At 40.6% G+C, this 14890-nt stretch overlaps 2 protein-coding genes across 9 annotated transcripts in view; both read right to left on the bottom strand.

Annotated features, from left to right (window-relative positions):
- Nucleotides 1-100: 100 nt before the first annotated feature.
- Nucleotides 101-8770, bottom strand: puf60b (poly-U binding splicing factor b). 7 transcript variants are annotated; one of them, XM_041961485.1, is made up of 12 exons: nt 8706-8770; nt 8033-8129; nt 7699-7794; nt 7357-7446; nt 6786-6836; nt 5521-5682; nt 5293-5385; nt 3806-4019; nt 3490-3722; nt 2724-2856; nt 1721-1968; nt 101-1612 (listed from the first exon to the last, which is right to left on the bottom strand). In XM_041961485.1, exons 3-12 carry the CDS (start codon nt 7774-7776, stop codon nt 1313-1315), a joined length of 1602 nt encoding a protein of 533 aa, XP_041817419.1. In that variant the 5' UTR covers nt 7777-7794; nt 8033-8129; nt 8706-8770; the 3' UTR covers nt 101-1312. The 7 variants fall into 7 exon arrangements, with proteins under 7 accessions (XP_041817419.1, XP_041817425.1, XP_041817422.1 ...); XM_041961491.1 differs by lacking the exon at nt 8033-8129 and having other exon boundaries at nt 8706-8767; XM_041961488.1 differs by lacking the exon at nt 8033-8129 and having other exon boundaries at nt 2742-2856; nt 3532-3722; nt 8706-8754.
- Nucleotides 8771-9909: 1139 nt separating this feature from the next.
- Nucleotides 9910-14890, bottom strand: part of LOC121623762 (nuclear receptor-binding protein 2-like) — a 35460-nt gene continuing 30479 nt past the window's right edge. For both annotated transcript variants that reach the window (XM_041961197.1, XM_041961196.1), the window contains 9 exons: nt 14730-14825; nt 14352-14484; nt 13899-14001; nt 13747-13797; nt 13522-13657; nt 13209-13262; nt 12957-13020; nt 12379-12434; nt 9910-12285 (listed from right to left, as the gene is read on the bottom strand). In XM_041961197.1, the coding sequence (XP_041817131.1) occupies nt 12199-12285; nt 12379-12434; nt 12957-13020; nt 13209-13262; nt 13522-13657; nt 13747-13797; nt 13899-14001; nt 14352-14484; nt 14730-14825 (780 nt within the window). In that variant the 3' untranslated portion in view covers nt 9910-12198. The remainder of the gene's footprint in view (nt 12286-12378; nt 12435-12956; nt 13021-13208; nt 13263-13521; nt 13658-13746; nt 13798-13898; nt 14002-14351; nt 14485-14729; nt 14826-14890) is intronic.

Raw genomic sequence — 14890 nt, forward strand, 5'->3', positions numbered from 1 at the left:
ACGGATACAGTACCACAAAAGCTGTTTCAAATCTCATACTAGTAAATTAGTTAACATTGTTATCATGCCGGGATATTTCTGAAATGATTTAGTCATAAGAGACGTTCATAAAAGTTTAATTTCTTTAAGCAAATTTCATAAAGTTTACACTGCTGATTAAGTCATTTCAACAGTTATTTTTTGCCACATCATCCAAAATAACAGGACTTTTCCAGTCATTAGCCATGCGTGCAGTCAGTGCTCTACCAGTATGTGCAAGTAAGCAGCCTTAAGAAAAAGGTTTTCTAGGTCTTGCAGCACAAGTGAACAAAACCATGCATCTAGGCAATCTCATTTTCATTACTTCAGTATTTGCTTTACCGTTTAGTGACATGTTAAGCAATCATGTTTCTCATCAGGGTGATAGTCAATAAATATAAATTTGTCAAGCATCCACTTACAAGGCGTTCTCCATTATCTCACTGGTTGCAAGCAGATGACACACAAGCTTTAATTATGGTGCCACTGCAGAGATGTACATCTAGAAAAAAATACTTGTTAACATTATCTCCCAAGCACAGTGCAAAATAATCAACAATGCATCTGCTACAAAATATAAACCCCTTGTGACAATCTGTTTAAAAAACTATGGCATATCCAGTAAAGTCTCAGAAATTATAAAGGGGGAAAAAAAACAACTCCGCATAAAGTCTGAAAGGTTATTATGCTGTGAGGTGTTCACCCCCTGTACAAACACAACTGACGCACTTCCATTTGAGAATAACCAATACAAATCCTGGACATCAACAAATGCTTTCAGTATGTTTTTACTTATGAATCAAATGCTATTCAGCAACCAAAACACAAAATTGTGTTTACATACATATCAAAATCAGAGGATTCTTCAATCATAACAGTCCTTCCAAGAATTCAACCATTCATAAAAACAATGCATCACACTTTTTGTGGACAAACAATAACCTTTAATTGTAAAAAGAAAAGAGTGTTTACATGTCCTGGCAATTTCATGAAAGAAAAAAAAGAGCTAAACCAAAGAAAATCTAAATGTTTTACAAGGTAGGATTACAAAAATTTAAAACTTGCACCAAAAGGAGTCTTCACAGATCACAAAGCAAAATCTGACACGTAAATATTTTTAATGAATTACCCCAATTGGGGAGTTCAACATTAATATCAACAGCAATTTAAAAAAAAAAATGAAGAAAATAAAAACATAATTACAAGTTTCAGAGGCCCGCATCTCAAGCTGCAGTGACTGTGGCTGAAATGATCTGGGCGACAGGTATGGGGATGGTGAACCATTTCAGACACTTCATGCAGAGAGGTCACTGCTGTTGAAACGGTCTTGGTCGTACACCTCTGCGACAACTTTGCGACCTCCGAACCAGCGGTCATTGAGGGCCTGGATAGCTTTGTTCATCTCTGAGGCCATGGAAAACTCTACAAAGATTTTGACAATGATATCAGCATCCTCCTCTTCTCCTTGCTTTTCTTGGTATATGATGACTCTGTTGACAGAGCCAAACTTCCCGCACTCTTCTGTCACCTCGCCCTCCAGGTCATCATCAATGTCCTCTGGTCCAACCATATTTCGAAGCACCATCACTGTGGACTGGAGAAGAGCAGGAACAGAATGTAAAGTGTGAAAATCACTTTGATAACGCATAGGAGTAAATAAAAGCTTTAATTGCTGTATCCACTCAAATTTCCCAAATCTCACCTCTGATTTTCTTAGCAGTTTCTGCATCACCATATGTCTGGCACTGCTGCCTGAGATGCTCATGTGCTCTTGGTCACTCAACATCTCCTGCCCTGTACCATCCTGCAACATCTCCTCTTTCTCTTCTTTTCGCTCTTGTTGGTTGGAGCCACCGGCCTGATTAGACAGGACAGGCGGTGATGCGAGCACAGGGTTCACAAGACCAACCTGGGGAAGCACTGGTATGGGAGGACGTACTGGAGTAACACCTTTTAGATAAAGGCAGACACACCGTAAGTGACATTAAATGGGAAAATAGGAACACTCAACAAACAAAAAAAACAATTACTGAACATATGCCAATTTGAGTTGATAATCAACAACTCACTATGGGGTCAAATTAAATTAAATATTGATCCTGTTGCTAATCAAAAGTTTGTATCTGAGATTCTCATTTTGCAATCTGTACCAGAGAAATCAGTTAGCGCCTTCAAAGACTGCAGTTTAACACCTTCTTCAAATATCTCCCATTCAGTCTATTTTTAAAGAGTTAACTCTAGCAGCTCAATGCTCCCACAAAGGAGGTTACATTTGCACTAATTCCTGATTTTAAGTCTAGATTTCCATGAGTTTGGTAACATCAAGGGGACTGCAATTCACTACAGTGGTCCAAACATTATGTGGAGCATGGTTCTTAACCAAAATCCAGTAAATCAAGACCCTAAATTCTAGCATATATCTGCTACAATTACTCTGCAGCCATGTTCAAAACTGCAGTTATAGTGAGGATAATGTGAGTAATTAAAGTGTATGTTTTTTTTCCTATATCTTTAAATAGTCACGTAGTAATTTACCCAAAGAACACCAACATAAATAATATTCATGCAATTATTATTCAATGCAAACCAAAGCAAGCAGTTTAAACGGGGTCTTTTAAAAGGTCTGTAAAGCTGCATGTTTTAACAGGACAATAAAGCACAACATTTATTAAACTCCTGGTTTTATAAAAAAAATGAGCACTCACTCATGTCTTGGTACACACCTGTGATGACCCCTGGTGCCTGGGCAGCCATAACAGCCTGAGGTATTCCCATTTGCTGACCAAGAAGTTGGGGCGCGGCTAACGCCCCCAGGACTGATGCGCCGGCTACAGCCTCCTTAAGAGAGGGGGGCCGAAGACATTAGGTAAGGGAAACACACAGAGCACAGCACAAGGCAGCACAGTCAACGATCACACAGCATGGCACAGAGTGAGCTCAACCTTGCCTCTCATAAGTGAGATTCAAGGTCACCAGCATCATTTCAGAACAGATTTACTAACAAAATAGACTATTCTTAGTAAGTCATAAATATAAGCAGTGATGTTAAGAAACTTTTCAAGAATGACACATTCTACAAGGAACACAACTGTCTGGTTCACCACTGTGACTGTTGAGTGAAAAGTGTCAGTCAATGTGTTTGTGCTAACTAAGAGAGAAGACTCTTAGCTTACACACCCAATCAGTGAATGGGAGGAGCTTTAATTACTTACATTACTATACAATGTATATTTACAAAAGGAAATTAATCTTTAGTCTGTTTGTGTTTTGAACACATTTAACTGGATAAAAAAAAGATTAAGCCCAGAATGTCTCATATTTCTGTTAAACTGACTCCGTGTCAGGGCAACTACTGTTTTTATATGATCCCTACAAAACTGGCCTTCTCCCAGTCACCTCAATAGAGAAAATCTATGTCCATATTATCTGTGGTTTTGGTGTCAATTCTAGCTAGATCTGGGTTATATTTACCTGGAAGGCCATTAAATCCCTTTGGAAGGGATTCATACTTGCCTGGGCCGTTATCTTAGCGGTGGCTGCCGCTGCAGCCACAGCTGCAGCAGGCGGCAGACCACCAGGGGTCGTGGGGGTCAGTAGGGGCATGGGTGGAGTCACTGCTTTGCCCACCCGCAGGTACTGACCCCCCAGGTCAAAGAGGTTCATAGAAGACACAGCATCCAGGGCTGACTGAGGCTTTTCATATTCTGTAAGTGAATAAAATAGTGTTTAATAGAAGATTGGCAATGTAACAGAAAGAGCACGAGCGAATGAGGGTCCTCCAGCTCACCAATGAAGCCAAAGCCTCTGTGTCGCCCTGAGGTGGGGTCTCTGGCTAACGTGCAAGACTTGATCCTTCCAAAGGCCTCAAACACACTCTTGATGTCATCGTCTGACAGGTCAGGGTGGACGGACGCCACGTAGATTCGGTTAAAGGCGCGCGCCTCCTCTGCCAGCTGGTCAATGATGGGTTGCGCCTGACCGATGTTACTTGGCCGCCCAACCTATAGCACAGATCATACCAGCAGGGCTACTGAGTAAGGGCTTTTTAGAACCAAACGAGAACGCACTCCCGCAAACTCTAAATCCCTACAGTGCTGACTTTTGGCAGCGACCAAGTTCAGTCAACGCTACTCTGCTCCTACAATCACGGCACTGCTATCTTGTCAAGTGCTCTTTGTTTATGCTTAGGTGAATGTCCATTTCTACACTTTTTAAAAGATCTGATAAAGCGATTTTGAATAGCACTCAACAGTTACAGCCTGTTTTTCAATCCTTCTTACAACGGCCACCAGGCACTAAATAAAATTTAATTAAATTTTATCAGACATGACTAGAACACTAAACTGTGGTCAAATTAACTTTAAGTACAATGGTGATGACTTGCACTTTTCAAGTTCCATCCATTTTAAATGACAAATTCTGTCAGACTGTCAAACAAAAAGGTTCTCTTTAGGATTCACTATCAACATGAATCTGACCACTGGACTGACACTTCGATTCTCGATGAGTTGTGTAAAATAGACAAATTGTCATCTCTTATTACGGGAGAAAATAGAGCCTTCCATTTATGTAATAACTAATGTCCCTTAATTTGCGATTCAAATTACAAAATAACTACAACAGTGCTAAACAAGTAACTGCAGCTTTATTTTGAAACACCAGATTCATGCAGTGTTACAGGCTGAGCTGGTGGCAGCACCGGAACGGGAACGCATTATATGTATCATGCTACGGCTACGCACTGACAAACTTCTCTTTTACAATAGAACTGAGCACCCTATATAAGACGAGCATCCAAGTGGGACTGGGATCTGTACTACAGATGGGGCGGCCAAGCAACACCAACCAGGCGCAGCCCATCATCGGCACATCATGGACACAGAGCAACGCCACGCGCCGTTGGAAATCCTACTGGAACTGGTCACTAAAATAGCTTTAATGAAATCATGGAAGCATAACACCCCACACAGACAGACAGTACACTAAACATACACCCAGACATACACACAACACACGCACCTGGAAATCAACAGACACAGACAAGCAAAGAGAGAGACATTAGTAACATATGAATAATTTCACAAGTCATTTTAGTATTACAAAAGCAGTTAATTTTCAAATAGACTGAGTTTCCCAAATGCTGGAAAGGAATCCAAAATCCTGTTTTAATTAAACCACACCAAAAATATACAGAAGGAAAAAAAAGGGATGTGGTTTCCCATTTATCCATGTGTTCCTAAGACCTGAAGAGATACTCATCTCCAGACAACTTACCTTAATGTTTCGCCCCCCCAACATGACTGAGTTCATCTGCTCCAGCGCCAGCTGAGCGGCCTCTGGCACATCATATTCCACAAAGGCAAACCCCTGCACAGATGGACAGTATAGAAACAGACCACAAACACTGAGTGTTTGACAAGACTTAGGGAGCTTTAATTCATTTCAATTAAGCAGGAACAGCAGAATTTATACCGTGTTCAACACTGGTTTAATGATACTGACCTTGTGTTTCATTGTAACAGAATCCCAAGACATGTCAATGCTCTTGATAGGGCCGAAGGGGGCAAACGCCTGTCTGATGGTGTCCTCACCAAGCTCATAGTATATGGAGCCCACATAAACCCGACACATGATGGCTAGAGCACGTTGCCTCTGAGCTGCCACCTGCAAACCGGGGAAAACAACACATGATAAGCATTAGAGAGAAAAAGAATGAGGACAAACATATACACACACACACACACACACTAATAATAAATGTATATATTCTACTGTGCTTGCTTTCCCCAAAAATAGTTAGAGGCCAATTCCATGTTAGGGGGTCTGGACAGGTAAATGGGGCAATAATGGGATACTGTAATCAATGGACAGAACTGTGTGGAAAAAAAATGCTAACATGTATAACAGTTATAAAATATTGATGTCACCACTTGTAATTACAACATGGCCTCTATTCTGTTACTATTGAACAGACATATGGAGGAAAACACACTGAAGTGATTGACATGCACAGCCCTCACAAATATTTTGCTTCAGTAACTGACCTGTAGTCCAGGGATGCAAGTAAGGTAACAAAAGTAATCGTGGAGTTCAAACGAAATCCATATATAGTCTTGATGAAAGCATTTCAAACTTTCTTCTTAAGTCTAAGGGGAGGGATGGTTTAACCACCAATGGTTGCTGTGTTCTACTGATGCCTTTAAATCAGTCTGCTTCTACTAATTTCATTCTACTACCAACAAAGAAAAACATGTTCCTATTTCGTGACATAATGGAAAGCTGACTTCGTCACTGACAGAAAAAAAAAAACTTGACTTTGAGATGGCCAAAAAGATCCCTGTTCCAGCAGTTCTCTCATTTTGGTCCATTAAAGGGATTGCTATCCCTCTTTCGTCCCATGCCAAGAGGTTTGTTTTAAATCGAGCAAATGCATATTTTTCAAAGAGAAGTGACTTTTCTCACCCTTTAAAAAGCCTGTCAACAGCCAAAAAGCATTGGCTAACTTTTGTTAAAAATACTAATGCAAATTATCCCACTGCGACTCAAGTAAGAAAATGCTTCAACTACTGACAAGTCATTTATCTGACAAAGGATCGTGGACATGGTTGCAGGTACACTAGAAGTAGAAAGCCATGTTTTCTTACAAAATATGCATTGTTTGGTTAGATAAAAAGGCAGGGGTTGTTGCCAAAGCAACCAGTAAAAGAAGGGTAACAGTCCTTTTCCATTGGGAATGCGCACAGAAAAAAATTTAATAATCTATTGACCGATTGTAAAGGTGAGAGAGGATCTCCAAAGCCCATTGTCACTGCTGCCATCTGAAAGACAGTAAAGATGAAAAAAGTGCTGAAAAGTAGGTTAGATATCCCTTAGCTTTACTTTTTCATAATTGTCATTGGCTTTGCTAGATAGACAAAAGCGGTTAGGCTAACACTGTATTCAGACACTCCCTCTAAACAATATACAGTTTGGGGAGTTGCCTCCCCTATCTAAATTACAAATAACCACACAGCAATAAACATAAACAAGTCCCCTTTAAAAGTGCAAAGCATTTAACATGATAACCAATGCCTTCAAGACGATCTTCTCCATCTGAAAAAGAGCAGAGGCAAAAGCAAGGGCACACGGTCTACACAAGGTCTTTTTCACAGCATGGTGGAGAAGGGAGTAAGACTTCCAAGAGAGCTTTACCAAAAACTGACATCTGAGTCAAGAGATGTCTGAGTTACTAGTGTATGAAAAGGCCAAGACATTCTGTCTACAATCAAGACTGACAGGCGACACACGCATTACAAACTTTTTCTTTGGCAGAGTAACAAAAGTTTTTACATATCTCACCTGCAGGTTGGTGAGTTGTTGTTGTTGATGGGCGATGGTCTGCTTCACCAACACACTCTTAATGCTTTGTTCCATGGCATACTTCTTTGCCTGGCAAAGAAGAAAAGTCACTACCTTAAATTCCTCATGTGTGCAAACAATTATCATTAGTTAGACTCCATTTTGACAGATACTGTACCAGTACATTCACATGTACACATTTTTACAGTTTACATCAACGGTACTAACCCAGTTATTGTAAATCTACATATAAATGCAGCAAGTCAATCTTTTATAAATATGGCTTAGTCACTTAAGGTGAAAACTTATTTAGATTTTGAGAGGCACATTGCTGGTTCTTACCCTCTGAAGTGCCTCCTGCTGCTCTGGGGTGAGAGGCGGTAGGCCAAGCTTGGAGCCTGTGCCCTGTCCATTCTCCATCGTCAGAGCTTCTCCTCCCTGGAATTCAGAAATAGCAATTTATTAACATCAATCAAAGACTAAAGAACAGGACCTGGAGCATAAACATCTGCCTGTATGTAACAATTACACCCATAAATATAACTTCCCAGTGAGAAAATTCCTGTATTGCAATTAGAAGTCACATCACCTCACACAGCACACGTTATTAAATATGCTATCATATAAAGGAAATACACCCGGATTTAAACCAAGTGGGACCGGACGAACTCCTTACCTACGCAACCCGCTAATCGCTGGGTCCACCAGACTGAGGCAGGGAAGCCCCCAAGGGGAAGAGGACTGATGGGGAAGCTTTAACAATTCAACAAATTCTAGGGGAAATAAAACATGCCTTCAGACTAACGTTAACAATAAGAGAAATAGGCAGCTAGCATTATTTTACATTGCAATCCAAACATAGCCAGCCCGTCTTTCCTTAGAATTTAGCCAGCTAACGTTAGCTAGCGTGATGCACATTAATGCTAATGACGGTCTTCAAACATAACGTCACGTTACCTAAGTAAAGTACCAATATTGTGCGAAGTTAAATCTTTGCCGAATACGTGTTTAGATAAAGTCGACTTTAACTATGACTCCTTTTTTGTTCCACCCTAATGACCTTTACTTCATTATCATTACAAACAGCACTACACGATTTAGTGAGGCCTCCTTTCTATTTAGCCTACGACAACGACATCTTGCTAGCAGGCGCTAACTGATGGTAGCTAGTGTTAGGCATTCATTACTATGGCGCGCGAAGCAAACTGCATTTTCCCCAGTGAGATACAACATCTATTTACAGGATATTAAGTAGAGTTAAATTTTTACCAGACATCGCGTATTACTTACGCAACGACCACTGCAGCTGAAAAATGTAAATGTGTCTCTTAATCAAGGAATTTATTTACCGCAGTCTCTGTAACCGCCATGAAGCACACCTTCTTGGAAAGGCCCACACCCCGCAACGGTCGCGAGATTCTGATATTTTCAATGGAAGTTATCGCGATACTTGAATCCTCGCGATGAAACTGATGGGCTTCGGGACTAGGGCATTTTGGACACAACCTTCCATTTTTTAATCTGTCACAGCTAAAGGTATTAGAAATGTGGAGACATTAAATTCTGTGACCGAATTAGGAATTTCAGGTGTATTTCCACTGCCAATGTGTCACTATAATATTGTATTTTGAATGGTACTGTATTGCAATGGTTTACATATTTTGGCAGCTGTTAAACAAAAATTATAACCCTCATAATAATAGGAAGTGTCCAAAATTTTGATGGCCATGAGCAAGTTGAAGTTTTAAATGCATGTAGTTGTCATAGTAGAAGTTAGCTGCCAGTAGTGTCTTACAGCAGAGCACAACAACATCCAGCCCGCCAATATTTAGCCAGCCTGTCAGAGAATCTGATGGCAAATTGCTGTTGGCTTCATTTACTACAATGTTTATGTTTCTTATTATAAAGAATTTCTCGACCAAGGTTTCAGATGAACTACCCAGTGCCAGATTTTTTTGGGATAAGCATAGCTCAATCTAAAATTTCATGGTCTTATAATTAGTTTACAGAATAAACCATGCTAATTTGAAAGTAAATCAAAAGTATTTTTGTTTTCTGTTAGTAGCATATGACATGTCTTTCAATAAGTACTTCTTGTGTCTGTTTAATGTACTTTTAAAATGCTGTCAGATTCACACTTTAAAACATTGGCTAAAAATTGGTTTCACTTCAATAACCTCAACACATTTTGTTCTTCTGCCAGTAATAATTTCCTATTCCTTGTAGATGGTTGCTCTTTCATATTACTGACTTCTAAATGTAATTAGCATGTGCACCAACTAAAAAAATTAAGCTGCTCCTTTTGCTAAATTTGTTTAGTTTGGCAACAGTGAATATAGCTCTGTGATATGACCTGATTGACGGAAGTGAAAGTATTTTTTCTCCATCACTCTAATTTATATTACAAAGAAACTAGAGATGCCTACTGCATTTCTAGAAAAAATGTTAATGCATACACACACTCAATATATACTGGGATGTGCCTCATATCCCAAGAATCCTAATGAATAATAAATAAATCCTAATAATTTCAGACATAACCAACATGTCACACATATTTTATTGTCATGTATTTAATTGCAGTAGCTACAATATTTAACAAAGGTTTTAAGTAGAACACATTCAAAGGCAAGTTTCATTCAACAGATTCACGGGAAGAAAAGTCATTCGACATAAAATAAGACTGATATGGATGTTTTGTTTTCATGTTTGCAGTCTAAACATTCATTTTCTTGGTCACGTCCCTTTTGGAACTGAACGGTGACTGACAAAGGCAAAATGCAAAGTTCTGAATGGTTGCAGGCTATTAAGACATGCAGCTTATTAGATCGGATGAGAGCAATAGTGGCACTGCTTTGCATTGACATTTTGCCTAAAAGTAAACCCCTTTAATAGCCACAAACAAATATGTACACCACAGCCTCTGGTGGGTGAATGTCTGGGACTCCAGAGACACACACTGATAAAGAAGACTTGACACAGAGTAGAATAAGTACTGTAAGCAATGACTGTACAGCAGTGTAACTGTTATGAAATCGCGACCTTACAGACCCCGGGAAACAAATGAAGCAGAGCTAAGTGAGTCTGACAAACAAGAGTATACGGCTGAAGCCCGATCAGACAATTCACCATTGTTTTTTGCTGTTTTGTTAAGGAAAAATCCACCCAAATGGTGATCACTTACGTGCCAAGACTGGGTTCTTGACAGAAAATCTGGCACAGGCATGTATTCTATTTTTGTGTTTGTGTGGGCTGCAGTGCAATCATTTCCAAAAGTTCAGGCTGATATTGTCTGACAAAACTACAGTGGACGTAATACTGGGAAATGAAGTGTTCAAAGCAAAATATTCCACTCTTCTGTCAGATATTTTTTATCACCTGCAGGCCATGGGAAAACTCATAGGTTAGAATTTTTATTGATTACGAAAACCAAATTGAAAGATTTTTGGGTAGATTTTTCCTTTAAAACACCTCTGGAGACATCTGCAAAACAAATTTGCTGTTCAAAAACATCTTCAGAAGGTTTGGGAAGTACCGTAGAAATAAGTATATATTTATCAACAATATGGCAATTTTTATAACAAGTGTTAAGTCACCAACACCCTTCTTCCAACTTATATAGGAGTGTGATTTTATTTTACAAGCATCAAATCATGAATTCCAATTTTTGTACACAGGCTGCAGCCCTTTCCAAAGTAATATTGACTGCAGCGGAGAGCATTATCGCATTATCCTTATGTCCAATTTAAAACAGCTGCAGCTCTTGATGAAGCTGCCATCACTGGCTGTTAACTTCATCTTCACATTCACACAGGCTGACTATGTGGATTCGTGGTGAGAGGTGGGAACTCACCAGAATCACTGCATCTTGTTTCAAAACTGTAAAACTCAGCCTGAACAAGGTCAATTACAAATTACTAAGTTGGGTATGATGCCGTTTAATTAAGAGATTTTGTCCAAAGTACATTGCCATATCAGGCACTTTGCAAGTCTTTGGCTTTCGGAACACTTTCACAGGGAAAACCCTTAAGAGCACTACAGGCTAAAAGAGAGGCATCATCTCATTGCTTGTCACTGCGTGTAGGCATGGTGTGTTTAGCTCTGGGAGAAGTAGCCTTTAACCCAAGAGTGCAGTGAGGTGTGTTAATTTTTGACGTCATAAAAAGTAAAAAAAAAAAAAAAAAAAAACAGGCTTGTGCAAAGCTTCTATTGTTCACAGTTAAACAAAAATAAATAAGTCAACTGAATGACTATTGACAGTGTATGTTGGACGGAATATTAAATTCCTAAAACGGTAATAAACTGAAGGTTCTGGCTTGGGAAGGAGGGAGGTTTTAGTAAATTACTTTGTTTACAACTCAAAGTAAACAATCACCAATCAAAGTGGACACTGGAGTGCAAACAAGGCTTATGAGCAATATAACGTCCTTCTGAATACATAGCTGCTGCATTTGTAAATAAAACATATCCGTTCTGAATAGTGGCATTATGGAAAAACCTAAGCTGTCAAGATATCTTAAGGCATGATAGCCCTTTTAGGCAGGGAGTTTGTCAATGTTCAACTGCTTTGTGGGATTGCTGAACACAGCCATGATGCCTCTGGCCCTCCAGCAGAGGTGCCTTTGGTTCCTCTTTCAGTGCTGGCGTTCCCTCCTTCTCTCTGGGATGATTTACTGACTGTCAAGGCCCAGCTTCTTTCTGTATTTGTCCCCTTTTTATCCCCAACTGGGTCAGCTCCCAACACTCTCTCAGTTCCTGGCTGTGTGATCCTGCCCTCTCCCTTTCTTGATCCGTGAGGTCAACGCCCGGGCCCCTGGGCCAGCCGCTGTCGTGACCCCTCCCTCACTGCGTGCTCCCAGAGGCGAGCGCTCGGACCCGGTGTCGGCTGATGGCATCCTCCAGGAATCCTGCTACCTTCTCACTGTCCTCCTACACAGCACACGAAACACGTTTCAGATCAGACGCGGAATCCAAGTAAATCAAACCATTGTTTCTCTATTGTTGATGATGAAAATGCGTTACCTCATTTATGAAGGCGTAGTGAACAAGTTCACTGGCAAGGTCTTTGGAGGTGTCAGCTGAAAGTTTCACATGAAATATTTCAGTGTGATAAAAATATTTTATTTTGGGATATTTGACGTGATTTTCTATATTTTCCTTATTGTCAACAAATCCCATAAAAAGTCCAAAAACCAACAATGAATTGATCTAGCTAACACAAACAGTGTGTGTATCCAAAGCCTGATATACTGTAGCTTATTCATCTTGTGCCATAGAGCTCAATTTTCATCCAACAACTATCTGACACCATCCCGCTGCTGTAAATACTCACATGCACACCACATCCGCCACTGAAAATAGTCCCCAACAAAGGCACTATTTACTCCTGTTTGAGCAACATTTTTTAAAAACCACAACGTCCACATGTTTCATTAAATTACTGCGGACATTTAACGTCTTCAGTGGGAACCAGTGGGCTTGGGTTTGACAGGCTGGGAAGTCGGAAGATAATGAGAGACAGACCGACACCTCTGTGGTTTTTATGGACTTTGCAGACAATAAGAAAAATGCAGAACAACATCGGCCACATCGTTACTTACTTGGAAGGATGTCACAGCTAAGCTGCCTGTGAAGTTTGTCTTCCATCTTCAGAAACAAAGAGAGCTAGGGGGGAATCAAAAAGTCAAGCTGGATTTATGTTTAACCACAATAACTGAGTGAACTTCCAAAATAAACGTTGCACTCCATTGGTACTGTATGGAGATCAATATGATTAATTTGTATTAATAAGAAGCCCAGCAAAACAGTTTACACTAAAATGGGCAAAGTACCTGTAATACTATGTGACTCACATGAGTTTTGGTCCCTTCTTCATTTGACTCCAAATTACAGTGCATCTGAACAACCTGCAACCCCAGCAGACAAAAAACACTCGAGTATAATAAGCACGGAAAAATATCTTTAATATGATTAGAGTGGTAATAAATTGCATAATAATAACAATAAATACAACTAATAATAATAAACAGACATGCACATGCAGGTCCTGTTACACATTTTACATAAGCAACATCTACTGCTGAACCAGAAAAAAATAAAATACGACATATAACCTCAACCGCCGTAGACATGCAGCCATGAGTATCTAATGTCTGAAAGTCTAACCTTCCGGGTTTCTGTCTCCTGGGGTTCAGGAGTCGGCGTCTTGACCGTCTCAACCTGCTCCTGCGACAAAGAGAGTGCTCGGGGGACGGGATGAGGCCGGGACGAGGCGAAGTTCATCAAGGGGTAAATCCCGTTCCTGAGGAGAGGAGAGGATGTGGAACTTTATGCTGCAGTCACAGAGTAAAAAAGGACAGAGAATGAGTCATAAACTGCACTTCCACTCACTTGACATCCTCCAGAAACTTGTCAAGCTCCAAAGGGGACACATGGGAATATCTACAGACATGAGGGAACAGACAGAGGAGCACGGTGAGGGGGTTGTGCCTGATACTGCAGAGGATATTCAGCTGAGATGTGAGGTGCTTGTGTGATTTTACTTGAGCTGAACTCCCTGTCTGTCCTCATGTTTGATCTCGGCCATGACAGCGTTGGGGTCAAAGGACTTGGTTTTCTCTTCCACACAGTTTTCTGGAAGCAAGTCTGTAGATGCAGGGCAGGTTTGGACGTTAGTGAACTATGAATACAGAATTAAAACAGATTTCTATTGGCAAAATCAGCTTTTTTCAAACCTTAATTTACCAGACTGTGTGCTAAAGCTAGCAAACACACTGCATAACACACGACAAATAACACTGGCTGCTCAGCCAAATTAAGAATTTAGCATGAAACAGAAACATACTCTTGGTTCAGCTCTAAAACCTGCTCCACGAACACTTGGAAGTGATTAAAAAACGATCTGCCTGCACTCAGGAACAAGTAAACATCGTCGTGGGGGATTGAAAGGGGAGACTCTGCTGTCGTAGGCTCGGCGTGTCGGCTGAGAAACTCACACTGGTTGTTGATGAGGCAGTGGGCGGCGAGCAGTTTGAGGGAGTGGACCTCGAACAGGACTCGGTGGAACAGAAGGTCGTGAGCCGTAGGACGGAGCTTGGCTTCGTGACACAAACACGACTGGGTGAACTCCTGCAGGAAGCAACAAGACACTGAGTCCAACACTATGAGCCAGTTTACTGAGCATTTACTGGCATGTTTCACTCTCAAACTGTACAAAGTCCCTGCATGTGGTATGAATCAACCAGTAGAAGCAAGGTGGTGTGTGTGGGGGGGTCGAGTGTTAACAGAGTAGAGTGGTACAGTTTGTCTTAATCTCAATGTTTCCTTGCTTGCACTACTGTATATTTAGGACATGAAGCATTGATGAGACTCACTCTCATGAGAGGGTCTTCCAGAGATTGACCTGCATTGACGATGGCCTCCTTGGACACAGCAGTATCTCCATTGGCCTGGATCTCCAGTACTGCCATCTATGGGAACAAATAATCTGTTAACACAATCAAACATAAACACACACACACACACACACACACAC

Source organism: Chelmon rostratus, chromosome 20, assembly GCF_017976325.1.
Source record: "Chelmon rostratus isolate fCheRos1 chromosome 20, fCheRos1.pri, whole genome shotgun sequence".
Classification (NCBI taxonomy): domain Eukaryota; kingdom Metazoa; phylum Chordata; class Actinopteri; order Chaetodontiformes; family Chaetodontidae; genus Chelmon; species Chelmon rostratus.